At 51.0% G+C, this 24,256-nt stretch overlaps 1 protein-coding gene across 3 annotated transcripts in view; it reads right to left on the bottom strand.

The window, feature by feature from the left end:
• Window positions 1-24,256, bottom strand: part of LOC139235573 (lysyl oxidase homolog 3B-like) — a 178,515-nt gene that overhangs the window by 115,838 nt on the left and 38,421 nt on the right. For 2 of the 3 annotated variants that reach the window (XM_070866617.1, XM_070866620.1), the window contains exons 4-5: window positions 23,998-24,209; window positions 7,442-7,495 (exon numbers count right to left, since the gene is read on the bottom strand). In XM_070866617.1, the coding sequence (XP_070722718.1) occupies window positions 7,442-7,495; window positions 23,998-24,209 (266 nt within the window). The remainder of the gene's footprint in view (window positions 1-7,441; window positions 7,496-23,997; window positions 24,210-24,256) is intronic. The other variant, XM_070866623.1, reaches the window with a different exon arrangement.

Raw genomic sequence — 24,256 nt, 5'->3', positions numbered from 1 at the left:
CCCACACCAAGATCACTCTTGGGCGGTGAAACTGGTCTTGGACTAACCTTTCGAGACCCCCGCGGCCTTGCGCTGAGGTTCTGGGGGTCAGGTCCCTTCGAGAAATCTCGCTCAGCTCGTTAGAGTGTCCCCCCGGGAAACATGGGAAGGGGTCAGAGATCATGTCCCAGAGTGTGAAAGGTCAGTGTGTGACCCCGTGTCCCAGAGTGTGAAAGGTCAGTGTGTGACCCACTGTCCCAGAGTGTGAAAGGTCAGTGTGTGACCCACTGTCCCAGAGTGTGAAAGGTCAGTGTGTGACCCACTGTCCCAGAGTGTGAAAGGTCAGTGTGTGACCCAGTGTGTGAAAGGTCAGTGTGTGACACAGTCCCAGAGTGTGAAAGGTCAGTGTGTGACCCAGTGTCCCAGAGTGTGAAAGGTCAGTGTGTGACACAGTCCCAGAGTGTGAAAGGTCAGTGTGTGACACAGTCCCAGAGTGTGAAAGGTCAGTGTGTGACCCAGTGTCCCAGAGTGTGAAAGGTCAGTGTGTGACCCAGTGTCCCAGAGTGTGAAAGGTCAGTGTGTGACCCAGTGTGTGAAAGGTCAGTGTGTGACCCACTGTCCCAGAGTGTGAAAAGTCAGTGTGTGACCCACTGTCCCAGAGTGTGAAAGGTCAGTGTGTGACCCACTATCCCAGAGTGTGAAAGGTCAGCGTGTGACCCACTGTCCCAGAGTGTGAAAGGTCAGCGTGTGACCCAATGTCCCAGTGTGTGAAAGGTCAGTGTGTGACCCACTGTCCCAGAGTGTGAAAGGTCAGTGTGTGACCCACTGTCCCAGAGTGTGAAAGGTCAGCGTGTGACCCACTGTCCCAGAGTGTGAAAGGTCAGTGTGTGACCCACTGTCCCAGAGTGTGAAAGGTCAGTGTGTGACCCACTGTCCCAGAGTGTGAAAGGTCAGTGTGTGACCCACTGTCCCAGAGTGTGAAAGGTCAGTGTGTGACCCACTGTCCCAGAGTGTGAAAGATCAGTGTGTGACCCACTGTCCCAGAGTGTGAAAGGTCAGCGTGTGACCCACTGTCCCAGAGTGTGAAAGGTCAGTGTGTGACCCACTGTCCCAGAGTGTGAAAGGTCAGTGTGTGACCCAGTGTCCCAGAGTGTGAAAGGTCAGTGTGTGACCCACTATCCCAGAGTGTGAAAGGTCAGTGTGTGACCCACTGTCCCAGAGTGTGAAAGGTCAGTGTGTGACCCACTGTCCCAGAGTGTGAAAGGTCAGTGTGTGACCCACTGTCCCAGAGTGTGAAAGATCAGTGTGTGACCCACTGTCCCAGAGTGTGAAAGGTCAGCGTGTGACCCACTGTCCCAGAGTGTGAAAGGTCAGTGTGTGACCCACTGTCCCAGAGTGTGAAAGGTCAGTGTGTGACCCACTGTCCCAGAGTGTGAAAGGTCAGTGTGTGACCCAGTGTCCCAGAGTGTGAAAGGTCAGTGTGTGACCCACTGTCCCAGAGTGTGAAAGGTCAGTGTGTGACCCACTGTCCCAGAGTGTGAAAGGTCAGTGTGTGACCCACTGTCCCAGAGTGTGAAAGGTCAGTGTGTGACCCACTGTCCCAGAGTGTGAAAGGTCAGTGTGTGACCCAGTGTCCCAGAGTGTGAAAGGTCAGTGTGTGACCCACTGTCCCAGAGTGTGAAAGGTCAGTGTGTGACCCACTGTCCCAGAGTGTGAAATGTCAGTGTGTGACCTAGTGTCCCAGAGTGTGAAAGGAAAGTTTTTTTTATTCGTTAATGGAATGTGGGCCAAGGCTGGCATTTATTGCCCATCCCTAATTACCCTCAAGAAGGTGGAGTTGCGCTGCCATTTCAGAGGGCAGTTAAGAGTTAACCACACTGCTGTGGGTCTCGAATCACATATCGGCCAGACCGGGTAAGGGTGGCAGATTTCCTTCCTGAAAGGGCATTAGTGAACCAGGTGGGTTTTTACGACAACACGATAATTTCATGGTCACCAATATTGGTATTAAGTTTTTTTTTAAATATTCCAGATTTTATTTAATTAACTGAATTTAAATTCCCTGGCTGTAGTGGTGGGATTTGAACTCATGTCTCTGGATCATTAATATGGGCCTCGGGATCACTGTTCCAGTAACCACAATGCTACCGTCCCCGCTGGCCAAGGGTGTGACAGGACAGTGTCTTATCTGGCACCCAGGCCTGAACCGTTTCAATTGATTAGATGACCCTCAGTCCACTGTAGGCGGGAGGGAACTGAGGTAAGCGTTTGCCGTCAGATTAGGAGGCAGTTCTCCCTCAGCCATTCCGCAGAATGGGCCAGGGTCCGGCTCGGGAGGAAGCTTTGTTAAACATGCATGTTATGGGATGGGTGCAGAGATGCTGCTGGGCAGTGGCTGGAGGGCGGACTGACCTGGGCAGGGGTCACAGTGCAGCCAGGCAGGCCTGAATTAGGGCATGCTCCGACAGAGCTCTGCCTCACATCGCTTCACTGACCAATTAGAGGGCGGAGTGAGCGCAGCCCCCAGGCCGTGAATTGACCCTCCAGCCATACATGGGACTAACACTCAGAGGGACAGTCAGCATCGAGGGGTAAGTCTGGTCAGACCGCACAGGCATGGACTCTGCAAGCAGCGAACGTTATTGGCTGGTTTTTTTCATTGGGAATTTCGTGCTCCTCATGATCAGTGATGTTTGGGCTAGAGAACAGAACTCTTTCCATTCTGGGAATGTCATGGATAAATTCAAGGGAGATCTTCCATAACTTTAGCCTGGAGGGCACGGTAAATGGACCATTGCAAGGCTTCTGTTACTGCGGGCAATCAGGGCATTTGTATCAACATTCCATTCACCACTGTCCCATCAAACACTCCCAGGGCAGGTACAGCACGGGTCAGATACAGAGTAAAGCTCCCTCTACACTGTCCCATCAAACACTCCCAGGGCAGGTACAGCACGGGTCAGATACAGAGTAAAGCTCCCTCTACACTGTCCCATCAAACACTCTCAGGGCAGGTACAGCACGGGATAGATACAGAGTAAAGCTCCCTCTACACTGTCCCATCAAACACTCCCAGGGCAGGTACAGCACGGGATAGATACAGAGTAAAGCTCCCTCTACACTGTCCCATCAAACACTCTCAGGGCAGGTACAGCACGGGATAGATACAGAGTAAAGCTCCCTCTACACTGTCCCATCAAACAATCCCAGGGCAGGTACAGCACGGGGTTAGATACAGAGTAAAGCTCCCTCTACACTGTCCCATCAAACACTCTCAGGGCAGGTACAGCACGGGGTTAGATACAGAGTAAAGCTCCCTCTACACTGTCCCATCAAACACTCCCAGGGCAGGTACAGCACGGGATAGATACAGAGTAAAACTCCCTTTACACTGTCCCATCAAACACTCCCAGGGCAGGTACAGCACGGGATAGATACAGAGTAAAACTCCCTCTACACTGTCCCATCAAACACTCCCAGAGCAGTGTAATGTCTGTAAGCTTGTAATGTTTGTAGCTCCACACTGTGGATGTGGACGTATTGTGTACTGCAAGTGCAGGGTTAATAATAAACAGTTCAGGCAGATTTACGGAGATTTCCGAGAGAGCTGCCTGCCATGTTAGGAAGCTGTGTGTGCTGTGCTCTGTGAATATATCACATTTGGTGACTGAGATGGGATTTTTCGGATGATTTAAAGCTTAAATTTTGTTGGTGAAGGATTCAGCCGGCCGACAGAGAGACTTTAGAAGTTTCTGTCTTTGGAAAAAAGCTACAAAATCCGAGATAAAATACAGCACACGATGTGACCAGCTAGAGATTAAAATGGCAGGTATATTGGAGTATTTGGGTGAATATAGACACGACTGGGAACGTTTTAAAGCGTATGTGGATCGGCTAGAATTGTATTTCATTGCAAATTACATAATCGAAGTTCCAGACAATGCAGTCCAGAACCGGGCTGTGTTGGAACGTAAGAAAGTGATCTTCTTATCGGAGGCAGGTCTTGCATTATATGAAACCCTTGTAAATCTGTTTGTGCCTGACGAGCCAAAGGACACAACGCTTAAAGAGATTTTAACGAAGCTGGAGCAGCACTATAACCCCAAACCGTTAGAAATTGCTGAAAGCTATCGTTTCGGGATTCGGAATCAAAAGGCTGATGAAAGTATCAGTGATTACATCGTAGCATTAAAAAAGCTATCGATGCACTGTAATTTTGGAAACTTTCAAAACCGAGCATGACGGGATCGGTTTGTTTGTGGGGTGAAAAATGATGCGATCAGAAGGAAGTTATTGACGATGGATGACTTGACTTTTCAGACTGCTTGTCAGACAGCGAGGTCGATGGGCATGGCCGAACAATATTCCCGAGAATTAAATAATAATTACGGTCATCAGTCAACCGAGGTAAATCACCTGCAGGTTCAAGGTAAAAGATGGGCATGGCCTAAAGTCTCAGAAACTGGAAATTCTCACAGAACGTCGAAGTCGTGCTATCGGTGCCTGGGACAACACATTGATCAAAGTTGTCCATACGTGAAGGCAGAGTGTTTCTTCTGCAGAAAGACCGAGCATCTTGCAAAGGCATGTCGACTGAAGGGTAAACCAGTTTCCAAAGCTATGAGTCCAGCGTTCAAAGCTATGAGTAGAAAGCCCAAGAGACAACATAGCATGGAAGAACAACAACAGGACGAGGAGATGTTAGAGTCACACGTCATCAGGAGCACGAGGTTAACGGACAGTGTTTCGGAAAGCATCAAAATCCACATAGGATTCAAGATACCAATGGAAATTGACACGGGTGCCTCTGTGAGTGTAGTACCGGAGTTACTATACCTCGACAAATTGCGTGATTTCCAACTGGAGAAATCCAAGATAGAGCTGTGAGGCTACTCGGGAGAGAAAATTCCTGTGGTAGGTCGTATCACCATACCGGTGAAATATAAAGATCAATTTCAGAACTTGCCTCTAATAGTAGTGAAAGGACACAAGTCTGCCTTACTAGGAAGACATTGGTTGAGCTCACTGAAGCTGGATTGGAGTAAGATTTTCTGTGTGGAAGCGAGATTTTCATCAACGGATGAGGTTATCAAGAAGTATCCAAAGGTGCTCTGTGAAACGGGCAGTCCGATCCAAGGCTTCAAGGCGATGTCAGGGTACAGAAGGACGCTAGATCGGTTTACTACAAGCAACGTTCCGTACCATATGCACTCAAGGAGAAAGTTGGGCAAGAACTCAAAAGAACATTATTTGTAAGATAGATCGATGTAATTGGGCTACACCCATTGTTGTTGTACCTAAGTCCAATGGTAAGATAAGATTGTGTGGTGATTATAAAGTAACCGTAAACCAGGTTCTAGAGGGTAATGCCCCCAATACATTGCCGAATGTAGAAGATTTGTTCACAACACTGACAGGTGGTCAGATCTTCTCAAAACTGGATCTTACAAATGCCTACTTACAGCTTGAACTAGATGAGGAGTCCAAGTCATGTTTGACTATAAACACTCATCTAAGCCTATATCAATTTAATAGGCTACCGTTTGGAGTGTCTTCCGCCCCTGCCATATTCCAAGGGGTGATGATCCAGATTTTGCAAGGTATTGAAGGGGTAGTATGTTATTTGGATGACATACTAATTTCATCACCAAATAGGCAAATTCATAATAACATATTGAATGAAGTCCTCAAACGGCTAGAGAAGCACAGAGTACGAGTGTCTGCTCGTAAGTGTGAGTTATTTAAAAACTCAGTAGAGTACTTAGGGTACAGAGTAGACAAAGATGGTTTACATCCAACCATGAAAAAATTGGATGTGATCAGAAATGCACCCACTTCCAGGAATGTCACTGAACTTCGTTCATTCTTGGGTCTTTTGAACTATTATGGGAAGTTCCTACCAAATTTGGCTACAGTGTTACATCCACTGAATGAACTTTTGAAAAAACAGGTCCATTGGAGTTGGTCAAATAAATGCGATACAGCATTCAAGAAGTGTAAAATTAAACCAGAAGGTGAGAGTGAAGAACCATCACCATAAATGGTTAAAGTGGTTACCAGGAAGAGTGGTGAAGATATATGGTCCTCGCACATATTTGGTAAAGATGTTTGATAATGGACAGGTTAGGTTTGTTCATATTGATCATATTTTACCTACAGACATGGAAGGAGTTGAAGGTGGGAATGATTCAATTATTTCTGACTCACCAGATAGTTTTGATACACCAGTAGCAAATCCTAAATCCAATGTACTGGAAACAAATCCAGGAGAGAATCAGAATGAAAGTCTGAGTCCGAGTCAGGAAAACAAAGAGCCTGAAGTTAGAGTGAGTTCAAATGAAAATCAAGGAAATTCCGTGGAGGAAAACGTTCAGCAGGATGAGCCTCGAATGAGTTTAGATTCGACACCAGGTTTGGAAGGTTCTGTTCGAGAGCGAAGGAATCCTCTTCGAAACAGAAAACAAGTGGTAAAGTTAAATTTGTAAATATCGAAAATAAATAAGTTTATATCCTGTGTTATGTATAAACATAAAGGTTATGTATGATGTTTATTATGATGGCTTCTTCATTAAGGATGGAGAAGTGTAATGTCTGTAAGCTTGTAATGTTTGTAGCTCCACACTGTGGATCTGGACGTATTGTGTACTGCAAGTACAGGGTTAATAATAAACAGAACCGGCAGATTTCCGGAGACTTCCGAGAGAGCTGCCTGCCATGTTAGGAAGCATTGTGTGCTGTGCTCTGTGAATATATCATAGGCAGGTACAGCATGGGTTAGATACAGAGTAAAGCTCGCTCTACACTGTCCCATCAAACACTCCCAGGGCAGGTACAGCACGAGGTTAGATACAGAGTAAAGCTCCCTCTATACTGTCCCATCAAACACTCCCAGGGCAGGTACAGCACGGGTTAGATACAGAGTAAAGCTCCCTCTACACTGTCCCATCAAACACTCCCAGGGCAGGTACAGCACAGATTAGATACAGAGTAAAGCTCCCTCTACACTGTCCCATCAAACATTCCCAGGGCAGGTACAGCACGGGGTTAGATACAGAGTAAAGCTCCCTCTACACTGTCCCATCAAACACTCCCAGGGCAGGTACAGCACGGGTTAGATAGAGTAAAGCTCCCTCTACACTGTCCCATCAAACACTCCCAGGGCAGGTACAGCACGGGTTAGGTACAAAGTGAAGTATGTCTGTAGAGATATTAGCATGCGGGAGGGGCGTCGAAATTCCAAATGTAACCAGGTGGTCTGAGGCCAACATTGGCATTTTCTGCAGCTGCTCTCAGTGAGTGAGGGGCGGGAGCTGCCACATCACTGAGCCAACGGGAGTCGGGAGTCCCAGCCTGGGCGGTCCAAACATCCTTGCTCCACGGCAGTACAATTGTTCCAGAGCCGGGCGGGCGGGGTGTGTGGGGGGAGGAGAATGACCAACCATTCCCCGCCTCCCCCAATTACCTTGCACCAGAACTCTTGCCTCTGGTTTTGCTCGCTCTCCGCCTCCTTAACCGCCTGTGGAAAAAAACGTCACAAAACCAGCGTCACGCGAGCTCAGTCCACCCATGGGTACTGCTCCCTCACAACCTCCCTCCCTCTGTCCGCACCCCCTCCCTCTCCCCTTCCATCCCCACCTCCTCACAATCTCCCTCTCTCCGTCCCCACCCCCTCACACCCTCCGTCCCCAACCCCTCCCTCCATCCCAACCCCCTCACACTCTCCCTCCCTCCGTCCCCACCCCCTCACACCCTCCGTCCCCACCCCCTCACACCCTCCGTCCATCCCCACCCCTTCACATCCTCCCTCCCTCCATCCCCACCCCCTCACATCTTTCCTCGCTCCATCTCCACCCCCTCCCTCCCCCCTTTCGTCCCCACCCCCTCACATCCTCCCTCCCTCCGTCCCCACCCCCTCACACCTTTCCTCCCTCCGTCCCCACCCTCTCTCTCCCTCCCTCCCTCCGTCCGTCCCCAACCCTCCCTCCCCCTTCACACCCTCCCTCGTCACACCCTCCATCCCTCCCTCCCTTTGATTGGGCTAACCAAACTGGTAGCAATGTGGTGGAGGAGGATTTCCTGAAGTGTATTAGGGATGGTTTTCTAGACCACTATGTCGAGGAACCAACTAGAGGGCTGGCCATCCTAGACTGGTGATGTGTAATGAGAAGGGACTAATTAGCAATCTTGTTGTGCGAGGCCACTTGGGGAAGAGTGACCATAATATGGTAGAATTCCTTATTAAGATGGAGATGACACAGTTAATTTGGAAACTAGGGTCCTAAACTTAAGGAAAGGTAACTTCGACGGTATGAGGTGTGAATTGGCTAGAATAGACTGGCGAGTGATACTTAAAGGGTTGACGGTGGATAGGCAATGGCAAACATTTAAAGTTCACATGGATGAATTTCAACAATTGTACATCCCTGTCTGGAGTAAAAATAAAATGGGGAAGGTGGCTCAACCGTGGCTAACAAGGGAAATTAAGGATACTGTTAAAGCCAAGGAAGAGGCATATAAATTGACTAGAAAAAGCAACATACCTGAGGACTGGGAGAAATTTAGAATTAAACAGAGGAGGACTAAGGGTTTAATTAAGAGAGGGAAAATAGAGTTCGAGAGGAAGCTTGCAGGGAACATAAAAACTGACTGCAAAAGCTTTGATAAATATGTGAAGAGAAAAAGATTAGTGAAGACAAACGCAGGTCCCTTGCAGTCGGATTCAGGTGAATTTATAATGGGGAACAAAGAAAGGGCAGACCAATTGAACAAATACTTCGGTTCTGTCTTCACGAAGGAAGACACAAATAACCTTCCGGACGTACTAGGGGACCGAGGGTCTAGTGAGAAGGAGGAACTGAAGGGTATCCTTATTAGGCGGGAAATTGTGTTAGGGAAATTGATGAGATTGAAGGCCGATAAATCCCCGGGGCCTGATAGTCTGCATCCCAGAGCACTTAAGGAAGTAGCCCTAGAAATAGTGGATGCATTGGTGATCCAACAGTCTATCGACTCTGGATCAGTTCCTATGGACTGGAGGGTAGCTAATGTAACACCACTGTTTAAAAAAGGAGGGAGAGAGAAAACGGGTAATTATAGACTGATTAGCCTGACATCAGTAGTGGGGAAAATGTTAGAGTCAATTATTAAAGATGAAATAGCAGCGCATTTGGAAAGCAGTGACAGGATCGGACCAAGTCAGCATGGATTTATGAAAAGGAAATCATGCTTGATGAATCTTCTGGAATTTTTTGAGGATGTAACTAGTAGAGTGGACAAAGGAGAACCAGTGGATGTGGTGTATTTGGACTTTCAAAAGGCTTTTGACAAGGTCCCATACAAGAGATTGGTGTGCAAAATCAAAGCACATGGTATTGGGGGTAATGTATTGACGTGGATAGAGAACTGGTTGGCAGACAGGAAGCAGAGAGTCGGGATCAACGGGTCCTTTTCAGAATGGCAGGCAGTGACTAGTGGAGTGCCGCAGGGCTCAGTGCTGGGACCCCAGGTCTTTACAATATACATTAACGATTTAGATGAAGGAATTGAGTGTAATATCTCCAAGTTTGCGGATGACACTAAACTGGGTGGCGGTGTGAGCTGTGAGGAGGACGCTAAGAGGCTGCAGGGTGACTTGGACAGGTTAGGTGAGTGGGCAAATGCATGGCAGATGCAGTATAATGTGCATAAATGTGAGGTTATCCATTTTGGGGGTAAAAACACGAAGGCAGAATATTATCTGAATGGTGGCAGATTAGGAAAAGGGAGGTGCAACGAGACCTGGGTGTCATGGTACATCAGTCACTGAAAGTTGGCATGCAGGTAAAGCAGGCGGTGAAGAAGGCAAATGGTACGTTGGCTTTCATAGCTAGAGGATTTGAGTATAGGAGCAGGGAGGTCTTACTGCAGTTGTACAGGGCCTTAGTGAGGCCTCACCTGGAATATTGTGTTCAGTTTTGGTCTCCTAATCTGAGGAAGGATGTTCTTGCTATTGAGGGAGTGCAGCGAAGGTTCACCAGCCTGATTCCAGGGATGGCTGGACTGTCATATGAGGAGAGACTGGATCAACTGGGCCTTTATTCACTGGAGTTTAGAAGGATGAGAGGGGATCTCATCGAAGCGTATAAGATTCTGATGGGACTGGACAGGTTAGATGTAGGAAGAATGTTCCCGATGTTGGGGAAGTCCAGAACCAGGGGACATAGTCTTAGGATAAGGGGTAGGCCATTTAGGACTGAGATGAGGAGAAACTTCTTCACTCAGAGAGTTGTTAACCTGTGGAATTCCCTGCCGCAGAGAGTTGTTGATGCCAGTTCATTGGATATATTCAAGAGGGAGTTAGATATGGCCCTTACGGTTAAGGGGATCAAGGGGTATGGAGAGAAAGCAGGAAAGGGGTACTGAGGGAATGTTCAGCCATGATCTTATTGAATGGTGGTGCAGGCTCGAAGGGCCGAATGGCCTACTCCTGCACCTATTTTCTATGTTTCTATGTTTCCTCCCTCCTTCACTCTTCACACCCTCCCTCCCTCCTCACACCCTCCCTCACTCCTCCCCTCCATCCGCTCTCACTCCCTCCCTGCGCCCTCACACTTTCCCTCCCTCCGCCCTCACTCCCTCCCTTCCTCTGTCCTACCTCCCTCCCTCCTCATACCCTCCCTCCATCCCCACGCCCTCCCTCCATCTGTCCTCATACCCTCTGTCCTTATCCCCTCGTACCCACCCTCATTCCCTCCTCACACCCTACCACCCTCCGTCCTCCCTCCTTCACACCCTCCCTCCCTTCCTCACTCCCTCCCCATACTCTCCTTCCTCACACCCTCCCTCCCTCCCTCCGCCCTCACTCACTCCCTCACTCCCTTGTTCACACCCACCCTCCTTTCCTCCATCCTCGCTCACACCCTCATCCTCACACCCTCCCTCCCTCACTCCCTCGCTCACACCTCCCTCCCTCTCTCATCCTCACTCCCTCCCTCATCCTCACACCCTCCCTCCCTCCACCCTCACTCCATCCCTCTGCCCTCACTCCCTCTCTCCTCACACCCGCCCTCCCTCCATCCTCACTCCTTCCGTCACATCCTCCCTCCCTCCGTCGCCACCCCCTCCTTCCCTCTGTCCTCACACCCTCTGTCCCTACCCCCTCACACCCTCCATCTCTACCGCCTCACACGCTCCCTCTCTCCTTCCGCAACCCCTCACTCCCTCCTCACACGCTCCCTCCCTCCGTCCTCCCTCACACCCTCCCTCCCTCCTCACACCCTACCTCCCTCCACCCTCACTCCATCCCTCCCTCCACCCTCACACCCTCTCTCCTCACACTCTGATTAAGAGCTCTCCAATTATCCCCGCTCCCCAGCCCTTTCCTCACAGCCCTATAATTTGTTCCCTTCAAGTATTTATCCAGTTCCATTTTGAAAGTTACTGTTGAATCTGCTCCCACCGCCCTTTCAGGCAGCGCGTTCAGATCACAACTCACTGTGTAAAGACATTTTTCCTCATGTCGCCTCTGGTTCACTTTCCATTTGCATTTATATAGCGCCCTTCACCACCTCAGGTTGTCAGAAAGCACTTTACAGCCAATGAGGTGCTTTTGAAGTGTAGTTACTCTTGTAATGTAGGAAAGGTGGCAGCCAATTTGCAATGTGGTAATGCTTGGATCATCTGCACATTTTTAGTGATGTTGTTTTGAGGAATAAATATTTGACCCAGGACACTGGGGATAACTCCCCTACTCCACTTCGAAATAGTGCCGTGGGATCTTTTACAAGTGCATTTATATAGCGCCTTTCACGGTCTCAGGACCTCTCAAAGCGCTTTACAGCCAATGAAGTACTTTTGGAGTGTGGTCACTGTTGTAATGTGGGAAACACAGCAGGCAATTTGCGCACAGTAAGCTCCCACAAACAGCAATGTGATAATGACCAGATAATCTGTTTTAGTGATGTGGGTTGAGGGATAAATATTGGCTCCAGGACACCGGGGATAGCTCCCTAATTTTCTTCAAAATAGTGCTGTGGGATCTTTTACGCCCACCTGAGAGAGCAGATGGAGTCTCGGTTTAACGTCTCATCCGATAGATCCCTCCGACAGTGCGGCGCTCCCTCAGTACTGCCCCTCCAACAGTGCAGCGCTCCCTCAGTACCGCCCCTCTGACAGTGCGGCGCTCCCTCAGTCCCGCCCCTCCGACAGTGCAGCGCTCCCTCAGTCCCGCCCCTCCGACAGTGCAGCACTCCCTCAGTACCGCCCCTCCGACAGTGCAGCACTCCCTCAGTACTGCCCCTCCGACAGTGCAGCGCTCCCTCAGTACTGCCCCTCTGACAGTGCAGCGCTCCCTCAGTACTGCCCCTCCGACAGTGCCGCACTCCCTCAGTACCGCCCCTCCGACAGTGCAGCGCTCCCTCAGTACTGCCCCTCCGACAGTGCAGCGCTCCCTCAGTACTGCCCCTCCGACAGTGCAGCGCTCCCTCAGTACTGCCCCTCTGACAGTGCAGCGCTCCCTCAGTAGTGCCCCTCCGACAGTGCGGCGCTCCCTCAGTAGTGCCCCTCTGACAGTGCAGCACTCCCTCAGTACTGCCCCTCCGACAGTGCAGCACTCCCTCAGTACCGCCCCTCTGACAGTACAGTGCTCCCTCAGTAGTGCACTGGAGTGCCAGCCAGGATTTTGGTCTCAAGTCTCTGGAGTGGGACTTGAAGCCACAACCTTCTGACTGAGAGGCGAGAGAGAGAGAGAGAGAGAGAGAGAGAGAGTGCTACCACTGAGCCACGGCTGACGCTGTGGGAAAAAGTCCCGTGGATCTTGGATGAGGGAAATGGGCGGCGAGCATCAGAAATTGGGAGGAGGGAACAAAATCTTAAGGAAAAAGAAGAAGAGGGGAGGGGCAAGAGGTTTAGGGAGGGAATTCCAGAGCTTGGGACCTCAGAGGCTGAAGGCACGGCCACCAATGGTGGAACAAAAGGAAATGTTGGGGTTAGAGGAACAGAGGGTTTATAGGGAGAAGGTTGTGGGGCTGGAGGAGGTTACATACAAACATAGACAATAGGAGCAGTAGTAGGCCATTCGGCCCCTCGAGTCAGCACCACCATTCAATATGATCATGGCTGATCCTCTATCTCAACACCATATTCCCGCATTTTCCCCATACTCCTTGATGTTTTTTGTGTCTAGAAATCTATCTATCCCCCTCTTAAATATATTCAGTGACTTGGCCTCCACAGCCTTCTGTGGTAGAGAATTCCACAGGTTCACCACCCTCTGAGTGAAGAAATGACTCCTCATCTCGGTCCTAAATTTCCTACCCCGTATCCTGAGACTGTGATCCCTTGTTCTAGACTTCCCAGCCAAGGGAGGAGCGAGGCCACGGAGGGATTTGAACACAAGGATGAGAATTGTTACATTTGAGGCACCAGGGGACCAGGAGCCAATGGAGGTCAGCGAGCACAGTGAGACCAATGGCATAGGATACAAGCAGCAGAGTTTTGGATGAGATGAAGTTTGTGCAGCATGAAGGATGGGAGGCTGGCCAGGAGAGTGTTGGAATAACTAAACCTAGACAATTCCAATACATTGTGGTGAATCTGGGCTGCCCCCCCCACTCCAAGATCAATATATCCTTCCTGAGGGCGGGGCCCAGGACTGAGCGCAGTTACTGCAGACAGGGTCTGACCAGAGCTCTGTACAACTGGAACATAACTTCCAGCCCCTTGTATTCCACACCCCGAGGTAAAGGCCAACATTCCATGAGCCTTTTGAATTATTTTTTGTACCCATCCACTGGCTTTAGTGATTTCTGTACCTGGGGCCCGTAATCTCTCGGCTCCTCCACAGTTCCCAGCTTCTCACCATGTAGAAAATACTCTGATTGATCTTTCTTAGGACCTCACAATGAGGAGGAATTTCTTCTCTCAGAGGGTTGTAAATCTGTGGAATTCTCTGCCGCAGAGAGTTGTGGAGGCTGGGTCATTGAATATATTTAAAGTGGAGATAGACAGATTTTTGAGCGATAAGGGAGTGAAGGGTTATGAGGAGCGGGCAGGGAAGTGGAGCTGAGTCCATGATCAGATCAGTCATGATCTTATTAAATGGCGGAGCAGGCTCGAGGGGCCGTATGGCCGACTCCTGCTCCTATTTCTTATGTTATGTTCCCCACACTGAACTGCATCTGCCACAGTTTTGCCCACTCACTGAATCTATCAATGTCCCTCTGCAACTTCCTGCTCCGGCCCACACTGTGCCTCCTAACTTAGTGTCATCAGCAAACTCAGATATAGGGCTCTCTGTTCCTTCATCCAAATCATCGGTAAATATAGTGAAAGACTGAAAGCCCAGTACAGAGCCCTGAAGGATTCCAGAATGGGCCTCGGGGCAAGGACTGGGAATGGGAATGGACCTCGGGGCAGGGACTGGGACTGGGAATGGGCCTCGGTGCAGGGACTGGGAATGGGCCTCGGGGCAGGGACTGGGAATGGGCCTCGGGGCAGGGACTGGGAATGGGCCTCGGGGCAGGGACTGGGAATTGGCCTCGGGGCAGGGATTGGGAATGGCCCTTGGGGCAGGGACTGGGAAAGGGAATGGGCCTCGGGGCAGGGACTGGGAATGGCCCTCGGGGCAGGGACTGGGAATGGGAATGGGCCTCGGGACAGGGACTGGGAGTGGGCCTCGGGGCAGAGACTGGGAATGGGAATGGGCCTCGGGGCAGGGACTGGGAATGGGCCTCGGGGCAAGGACTGGGAATGGCCCTCGGGACAGGGACTGGGAATGGGCCTCGGGGCAGGGACTGGGAGTGGCCCTCGGGGCAGGGACTGGGAATGGGCCTCGGGGCAGGGATTGGGAATGGCCTTTGGGGCAGGGACTGGGAATGGGCCTCGGGGCAAGGACTGGGAATGGCCCTCGGGACAGGGACTGGGAATGGGCCTCGGGGCAGGGACTGGGAGTGGCCCTCGGGGCAGGGACTGGGAATGGGCCTCGGGGCAGGGATTGGGAATGGCCTTTGGGGCAGGGACTGGGAATGGCCCTCGGGGCAGGGACTGGGAGTGACCCTCGGGGCAGGGACTGGGAATGGGAATGGGCCTCGGGGCAGGGACTGGGAGTGGCCCTCGGGGCAGGGACTGGGAATGGGAATGGGCCTCGGGGCAGGGACTGGGAATGGCCCTCGGGGCAGGGACTGGGAATGGGAATGGGCCTCGGGGCAGGGACTGGGAGTGGCCTTCGGGGCAGGGACTGGGAGTGGCCCTCGGGGCAGGGACTGGGAATGGGAATGGGCCTTGGGGCAGGGACTGGGAGTGGCCCTCGGGGCAGGGACTGGGAATGGGAATGGGCCTCGGGACAGGGACTGGGAGTGGGCCTCAGGGCAGGGACTGGGAATGGGCCTCGGGGCAGGGACTGGGAGTGGCCCTCGGGGCAGGGACTGGGAATGGCCCTCGGGGCAGGGACTGGGAGTGGCCCTCGGGGCAGGGACTGGGAGTGGCCCTCGGGGCAGGGACTGGGAATGGGAGTGGCCCTCGGGGCAGGGACTGGGAGTGGGCCTCGGGGCAGGGACTGGGAATGGGAGTGGCCCTCGGGGCAGGGAGTGGGCCTCGGGACTGGGACTGGGAGTGGCCCTCGGGGCAGGGAGTGGGCCTCGGGACTGGGACTGGGAGTGGCCCTCGGGGCAGGGACTGGGAGTGGCCATGCCTCTGTGGGGAATCGTACCCCAGCGGGATTTGGCAGGGAGCAGCCTCGGCTCAGGACTCCAGCCGCTTGATCGTTCAAGACAGTCCCCGCATGAGCGAAAGCCGAGAGAGACTCAGTGCCAACACCAGAGTGAAACACAGCTGCACAAACCAGTGGAAGCGTGTGATGGACCATGGCCAAGTTCTTTGAATAGCTGTGGAAGAGAGATGGTGGGAAGCGATGGCACCAGTTTCAAGTCTGGCCAGGTTGTTTGAAATGAAGAGGCGCCGTGTCATCTAAGGTGAACACTGCCCATCCACTGCGTCTCTGTCTCCTGGGAGTTCCCCGAGGGACTGCCAACATCCGGGGGGGAGGGGGTGTCTGTGGGTCACCAGCTTGCGTCCCAGGCAGTGAGGGTCTGTGAGCCAGTGCCGCCCCTAAATATCATCGAAGTTTACAGCACGGAAGGAGGCCATTTCGGCCCATCGTGTCCGTGCCGGCCGACCAAGAGCTATCCAGCCTAATCCCACTTTCCCGCTCTCGGTCCGTAGCCCTGTAGGTTACAGCACTTCAAGTGCACAGCCAAGTACTGTTTAAATGTGGTGAGGGTTTCTGCCTCTACCACCCTTTCAGGCAGTGAGTTCCACACCCCCACCACCCTCTGGGTGAAGATATTTCCCCTCAAATCCCCTGTAATCCTTCTACCAATTACTTTAAATTTATGCCCCCTGGTTGTTGACCCCTCTGCCAAGAGAAACAGGTCCTTCCTATCTACTCTATCCAGGCTCCTCATAATTTTATACCCCTCAATCAGGTCTCCCCTCAGCCTTCTCTGTTCCAAAGAAAACACACCCAGCCTATCCAGTCTTTCGTCATAGCTAAAGTTCTCCAGTCCAGGCAACATCCTCATAAATCTCTTCTGTACCCTTTCCAGTGCAATCACATCTTTCCTGTTATGTGGCGAACATAACTGCACACAGTACTCTAGCTGTGGCCTAACCAGTGTTTTATACAGTTCAAGCATAACATCCCTGCTCTTGTATACTATGCCTCGGCTAATAAATGTAGCAGGCAAGGTAAATAAGGTGGTTGTTCCTCTACACTTCTCAGTGTCCTACCATTTAATGTGTATTCCCTTGCCTTGTTAGCCCTCCCCAAATGCATTATCTCACACTTATCCGAATTGAATTCCATTTGCCACTGTTCTGCCCACCTGACCAGTTCATTGATATCCTCCTGCAGTCCACAGCTTTCTTCTTCATTATCAACCACACGACCTATTTTAGTATCATCTGCAAACTTCTTAATCACACCCAAGTCTAACTCATTGATATATACCACAAAAAGCAAGGGACCCAGCACTGAGCCCTGTGGAACCCCACTGGAAACATCCTTCCGGTCACGAAAACAACCCAACCATTACCCTTTGCTTCCTGCCTCTGAGCCAATGTTGGATCCAACTTGCCACTTTTCCCTGGATCCCATGAGCTTTTACTTTCGTGACCAGTCTGCCATGTGGGACCTTATCAAAAGCTTTGCTAAAATCCATCATCATCATCATAGGCAGTTCCTCGGGATCGAGGAAGACTTGCTTCCACTCTTAGCATAAGTCCTTAGGTGGCTGTATAGTCCAATACGAGAACCACAGTCCCTGTCACAGGTGGGACAGATAGTCGTTGAAGGAAAGGGAGAGTGGGACTGGTTTGCCACACGCTCCTTCCGCTGCCTGCGCTTGATTTCTGCATGCTCTCGACGACGATACTCGAGGTGCTCAGCGCCCTCCCGGATGCACTTCCTCCACTTAGGAAAGTCTATGGCAACGACTCCCAGGTGTCAGTGGGGATGTCGCACTTTATCAGGGAGGCTTTGAGGGTGTCCCTGTAACGTTTCCTCTGCCCACCTTTGGCTCGTTTGCCGTGGACGAGTGCCAAGTAGAGCGCTTGCTTTGGGAGTCTCGTGTCTGGCATGCAAACTATGTGGCCTGCCCAGCGGAGCTGATCAAGTGTGGTCAGTGCTTCAATGCTGGGGATATTGGCCTGGACGAGGACACTAAAGTCTGTCCTCCCAGGGGATTTGCAGGATCTTGCGGAGCCATCGCTGGTGGTATTTCTCCAGCGACTTGAGGTGTCTACTGTACATGGTCCACATCTCTGAGCCATACAGGAGGGCAGGTATTACTACGGCCCTGTATATACTCTACATCATACGCACTACCCTCATCGACCCTCCTTGTTACCTCCTCAAAAAATTCAATCAAGTTAATCAGACACGATCTTCTCTTAACAAATCCATGCTGATTGTCCCTGATTAATCCATGTTGTTCTAAATGAAGATTTATCCTGTCCTTCAGAATTTTCTCCAATAATTTTCCCACCACTGAGGTTAGGCTGACTGGTCTGTAATTACTCGGTCTATCCCTTTCTCCCTTTTTAAACAAAAGTACCACATTAGCAGTCCTCCAGTCCTCTGGCACCACACCTGTAGCCAGAGAGGACTGGAAAATGATGGTCAGAGCCTCTGCTATTTCCTCTTTTACTTCTCTTAACAACCTGGGATACATTTCATCTGGGCCTGGGGACTTATCCACTTTCAAAGCTGCTAAACCCCTTAATACTTCCTCTCTCACTATGTTTAACGTGTCATATATATCACACTCCTCCTCCCTCATTGCAAAGTCTGCATCGCCCCTCTCATTTGTGAAAATGGATGCAAAGTATTCATTAAAAATCAAACCCATGTCTTTCGCCTCCACACACAGATTTCCTTTATGGTCTCTAATAGGCCCCACTCTTTATCTAGTTATCCTCTTGGTCTTAACATCTTTGGATTTTTCTTGATTTTACTTGCCAAAATGTTTTCATGCTCTCTCTTTGCTTTCCTAATTTCCTTTTTAATACTACCTGCACTTTCTATACTCTAGATTTTCTGCAGTATTTAGCCCTCGGTATCTGTCATAAGCCTCCCTTTTTATCTGTATCTTACCCTGTATGCTCCTTGACATCAAGGGGGCTCTAGATTTGTTAGTCCCACCCTTTTTCTTTAAGGGAACATACTTGCTCTGAACCCTGCTGATCTCCTCTTTGAATGCCTCCCACTGCTCTGACACTGATTTACCATCAAGTAGCTGTTTCCAGTCCACTTTGGCTAAATCCCATCTCAGCTGAGTAAAATTGGCTTTCCCCCAATTGAGAACTTTTATTCCTGGTCTAAACTTATCCTTGTCCATAACTACCCTAAATCTAACTGAATTATGATCACTAGCACCTAAATACTCTCACACTGATACCCCTTCCCAGCTTCATTCCCCAAAACCAAGTCCAGAACCGCCCCTTCCATGTTAGGCTTCCTACATACTGACTAAAAAAGTTCTCCTGAAGTATTTTAGGAATTTCGCACCCAAATATAGACAGAAATATGTGGGAGCTCAGCCATCAGAGAGTATGGTGTTCACCATCCACACGTGCAACTAGACATTGAGCCTTGGAAGGCTATTAAAACATGGAGGGCATCACAGGCTGTTCATGTCCTGACCCAAAATCCACTGATTGGGGTCACTGGACAGGGGTCAGGAGCAGGAACCTGGTCTGATTGGGGTCACTGGACAGGGGTCAGGAGCAGGAACCCAGTCTGATTGGGGTCACTGGACAGGGGTCAGGAGCAGGAACCCGGTCTGATTGGGTTCACTGGACAGGGGTCAGGAGCAGGAACCCGGTCTAATTGGGGTCACTGGACAGGGGTCAGGAGCAGGAACCCGGTCTGATTGGGGTCACTGGACAGGGGTCAGGAGCAGGAACCTAGTCTGATTGGGGTCACTGGACAGGGGTCAGGAGCAGGAACCCGGTCTAATTGGGGTCACTGGACAGGGGTCAGGAGCAGGAACCCGGTCTGATTGGGGTCACTGGACAGACACACACCTGAGGGTGGGGATTCAGTTACCCAGGGTACATAAGAAGGGAAGAAATAGGAGCAGGAGTAGGTCACCTGGCCCCTTGGGCCTGCTCCGCCATTTAATAAGATCATGGCTGATCTGATCATGGACTCAGGTCCACTTCCCCCTGCTCCCCATAACCCTTGATTCCCTTATTGCTCAAAAATCTGTCTACCTCCACCTTAAATATATTCAATGGCCCAGTCTCCACAGCTCTCTGGGGCAGAGAATTGCATAGATTTACCACCCTCTGAAAGAAGAAATTCCTCCTCATCTCAGTTTTAAATGTGCGGTCCCTTATTTTGAAACTATGTCCCCTAGTTCTAGTTTTCTGAGTGGAAATATCCTCTCTGCATCCACCTTGTCGAGCCCCCTCATTATCGTATATGTTTCAATAAGATCACCTCTCATTCTTCTGAACTCCAATGTGTATTGACCCAACCTACTCAACCTATCCTCATAAGGCAACCCCCTCATTTCCGGAATCAACCTAGTGAACCTTCTCTGAATGGCCTCCAATGCAAGTATATCCTTCCTTAAATACGGAGACCAAACTGTGCGCAGTACTCCAGGTGTGGCCTCACCAATACCCTGTACAGTTGTAGCAGGACTTCTCTGCTTTTATACTCCATCCCCCTTGCAATAAAGGCCAACATTCCATTTGCCTTCCTGATTACTTGCTGTACCTGCATACTAACTTTTTGTGTTTCACGCAAAAGGACCCCCAGGTCCCTCTGTACTGCAGCACTTTGCAATTTTTCTCCCTTTAAATTATAATTTGCTTTTCTATTTTTTCTGTCAAAGTGGATAACGTCATATTTTCACACATTATACTCCATCTGCCAAATTTTTACCCACATCCCTTTTCGATTTTTTGTGTCCTCCTCACAATTTGCTTTCCCACCTATCTTTATATCATCAGCAAACTTGGCTAAATTACACTCGGTCGCTTCATCCAAGTTATTAATATAAATTGTAAATAGTTGAGGACCCAGCACCGATCCCTGTGGCACCACACTAGTTACTGTTTGCCAACCGGAAAATGACCCATTTATCCCGACTCCCTGTTTTCTGTTAGTTAGAAAATCCTCTATCCATGCTAATAGATTACCCCCAACCCCGTGAACTTTTATCTTGTGTAGTAACCTTTTATGTGGCACCTTATCGAATGCCTTCTGGAAATCCAAATACACCACATCCACTGGTTCCCCCTTATCCACCCTGCTCGTTACATCCTCAAAGAACTCCAGCAAATTTGTCAAACATGATTTCCCTTTCATAAAACCATGCTGACTCTGCTTGATTGAATTATGCTTTTCCAAATGTCCTGCTACTGCTGTCTTAATAATGGACTCCAGCATTTTCCCAACGACAGATGTTAGGCTAACTGGTCTATAGTTTCCTGTTTTTTTGTCTACCTCCTTTCTTAAATAAGGGTGTTACATTTGCGGTTTCCCAATCCGCTGGGACCTCCCCAGAATCCAGGGAATTTTGGTAGATTACAACCAATGCATCCACTATCTCTGCAGACACTTCTTTTAAGACCCTAGGATGCAGGCCATCAGGTCCAGGGGACTTGTCCGCCTTTAGTCCCATTATTTTACCAGTTACTCACAGGCCGAGGTGCAGTGCCAATTCACACATACATCTGTGGTTTACTGTAAACACGGCTCCGCAGGGAATTCAGTTCTTGGAAACTCTGCATTTGGCAGCAGTGTGAACGGAGAGGGCAACGTGACATGCAGCATGCAGGAGGGAGAGAGAGAGAACACGAAACAGAGAGAGAGGGACAGAGAGAGGCCAGGAGAGGGAGAAGCACAGAGAGAGAGAGAGAGAAAGTGGGGAAGGATGGAAGGAAGAGAGACAGGAAGAGAGAGAAGTGACTGATGGGGAAATAAACAGAAAAGGAGAGAAAGGGAGAGAATGGCATAGGGAGAGAGAAAGAGATAGTGAGAGTGAGAGAGAGAGAGACTCAGAGAAACTCAAGAGAGAAAGGGAGGATAGAAAAAGAAATGGAGAGAAGGATAGGACGAGGGAGAGGGAGGGGGAGGGATAGAGAGAGTGAGAGAAAGAGGGATAGGGATAGAGCAAGGGAGAGAGAGGAAGCGATAGAACGAGGGAGGGATAGAGAAGGAGAGGGACAGAGAGAGGGAGGGGAGGGATAGGGAGTGGAATAGAGAGAGATAGAGAGAGAAAGGGAGAAGGATAAGAGAGAGATAGAGAGGGGGGGGTCTATCTGCCTTAGGCAGTCCCCCAGTGTCAAGGATGACTTGCTTCCACACTAAAATGAGTTCTGAGGTGAGGTCCTCTCTCCCTGCTTTTCAGAGTAGAGGGAGGGATAGGGAGATAGAGAGCAAGAGGGAGAGGGATAGAGAGGGAGAGATAGAGGGGGAGAGAGCGAGATAGAGGGAGAGAGATAGGAAGGGAGAGCGAGGGGGAGAGGGAGAGTGAGAGAGGAAGATAGAGCGAGGGAGAGAGGGAGGGGGAGGGATAGCGAGAGGGATAGAGAGAGAGAGGGAGAGCGAGAGAAAGAGGCAGAGGGAGGCCAGTTCTCCCGCTGCCTGTTGAAAAGATTGAATATCACAGGGATGTCCCATGGGGAAGTTTCATAACAAGAAAGGAATCAGTGAGTGAGGAGAAATTATTGCTGCAACATCGAGGCCTGACAAGGAACGTTTACACAGTTTCCGCGCCAAGAGAGGCTCCCAGTGAGCGATAGGGTCTCCCTGGACCCGTTCTAACAGCTGCCTTCACTCACTCCTGCCCCACACAGCAACACACCGCAGACACAGAGAGCCAGGTCCATCAGCAGCCCGGCTCCGGCCCGTCTTAAACCCACTCACACCACACAAATTCAGATAATCCCCCTGTAACAGGAGCAATGGCCTCTGCCTCCAAACATTTCTGTGGCAAACCATTCCCTTCTCCAACAGCCTTCTGTGTAAAGAAACTGCTCCTCACCCACTCCCCCCACCCTGCACTCTCTTAGTGAGCATCTTAAATTAACGACCTCCCCTCACTTAACTCCCCAACCAGAGGAAACAGTTTGTCCTGTTTTAAACATTTAAAAAAATCCCAATGTACTTCTCATAGGCGCCAGGAAAAACACGGCTGCTGAGGCAAACAGGAGATACTCGAAACAGAGGAACAGAAGGAGGCCATTCAGCTCCTCGAGCCTGTTACACAGTGACAGGAGGAGGCCATTCAGCCCCTCGAGCCTGTTACACAGGAACAGGAGGAGGGCCATTCAGCCCCTCGAGCCTGTTACACAGGAACAGGAGGAGGGCCATTCAGCCCCTCGAGCCTGTTACACAGGAACAGGAGGAGGCCATTCAGCCCCTCGAGCCTGTTACACAGGAACAGGAGGAGGCCATTCAGCCCCTCGAGCCTGTTACACAGGAACAGGAGGAGGCCATTCAGCCCCTCGAGCCTGTTACACAGGAACAGGAGGAGGCTATTCAGCCCCTCGAGCCTGTTACACAGGAACAGGGGGAGGCCATTCAGCCCCTCGAGCCTGTTACACAGGAACAGGAGAAAGCCATTCAGCCCCTCAAGCCTGTTACACAGGATCAGGAGAAAGCCATTCAACACCTCCAGCCTGTTACACCATTCAATTAGATCAGGAATGATCTGTATGTTAACACCATTTACCCGCCTTGCTTACAAGATCCCTTACCTAACAAAAAGCCATCAACCTCAGTTTCGACATGTTCACTTGAACCCACGGCCTCAACAGTTTTTGGGGGGAGAGAGTCCCAGATTTCCACCAACCTTTGTGTGAAGACGTGCTCCCTGACATTATCCCCGCAGCCCTTACAAACCCCCCTTGTCCCTTCAAACCCCCCTCCGACTCTTTAACCCCCCTTCCGACCCTTCAACTCCCCCTCCGACCCTTCAACCCCCCCTCTGACCCTTCAAACCCCCTCCGACCCTTCAACCCCCCCCTCCGACCCTTCAACCCCCCCTCCGACCCTTCAACACCTCCTCCGACCCTTCAACCCCCCCTCCGACCCTTCAACCCCCCCTCTGACCCGTCAAACCTCCTCCGACCCTTCAACCCCCCCTCTGACCCTTCAAACCCCGTCCGAACCTTCAACCCCCCCCTCTGACCCGTCAAACCTCCTCCGACCCTTCAACCCCCCCTCTGACCCTTCAACCCCACCTCCGACCCTTCAACCAGCCCCTCCCCCGCCCCTTCAAACCCCCCCCCCCCCCCCCCCCGCCGCTGCCCCTACAACCCACCCTGCCTCTTCAAATGCACCTCCCCGCTCTTTCAACTCCCTCTGCCCCTTCAACCACCCCCCCCAGCTCAGCTCCTTCAGCCCCCTGCCCCTTCAACCCCATCACCCCTTTCAACCCCTGCCCCTTCAACCCACTGCCCGTCCACCCATTTAACCCGCGCCCCGCGCCCCCCACCCATTCCCTCCGTCCTGCCGCGACCTACTTGTAGAATTTCCTGTTGGCCTTGCGCTCGGCGGGGAATCCCAGCATGCCACAGATGACGCGGCTAGTCTTGTGGTTCCAGCCATTGTCGCAGACCGGATCCCACCGGTCCTTGTACTTCACCTCCACGAAGCCCTCCGTCACCGGCAGCCGCATCCTGGCGTTCGGCACCACAGGCCTCAGCCGCACCTCCTCGATCTGCTCGCTCTCCACCTGTGGCGAGGAGGAGAGAACCGTCACGTCATTCCAGCACCGGCGGC

This window comes from Pristiophorus japonicus, chromosome 2 (assembly GCF_044704955.1).
Source record: "Pristiophorus japonicus isolate sPriJap1 chromosome 2, sPriJap1.hap1, whole genome shotgun sequence".
NCBI lineage: Eukaryota > Metazoa > Chordata > Chondrichthyes > Pristiophoridae > Pristiophorus > Pristiophorus japonicus.
Note: the sequence above shows the minus strand (reverse complement) of the source record. Positions and strands in the feature narration are given on the sequence as shown.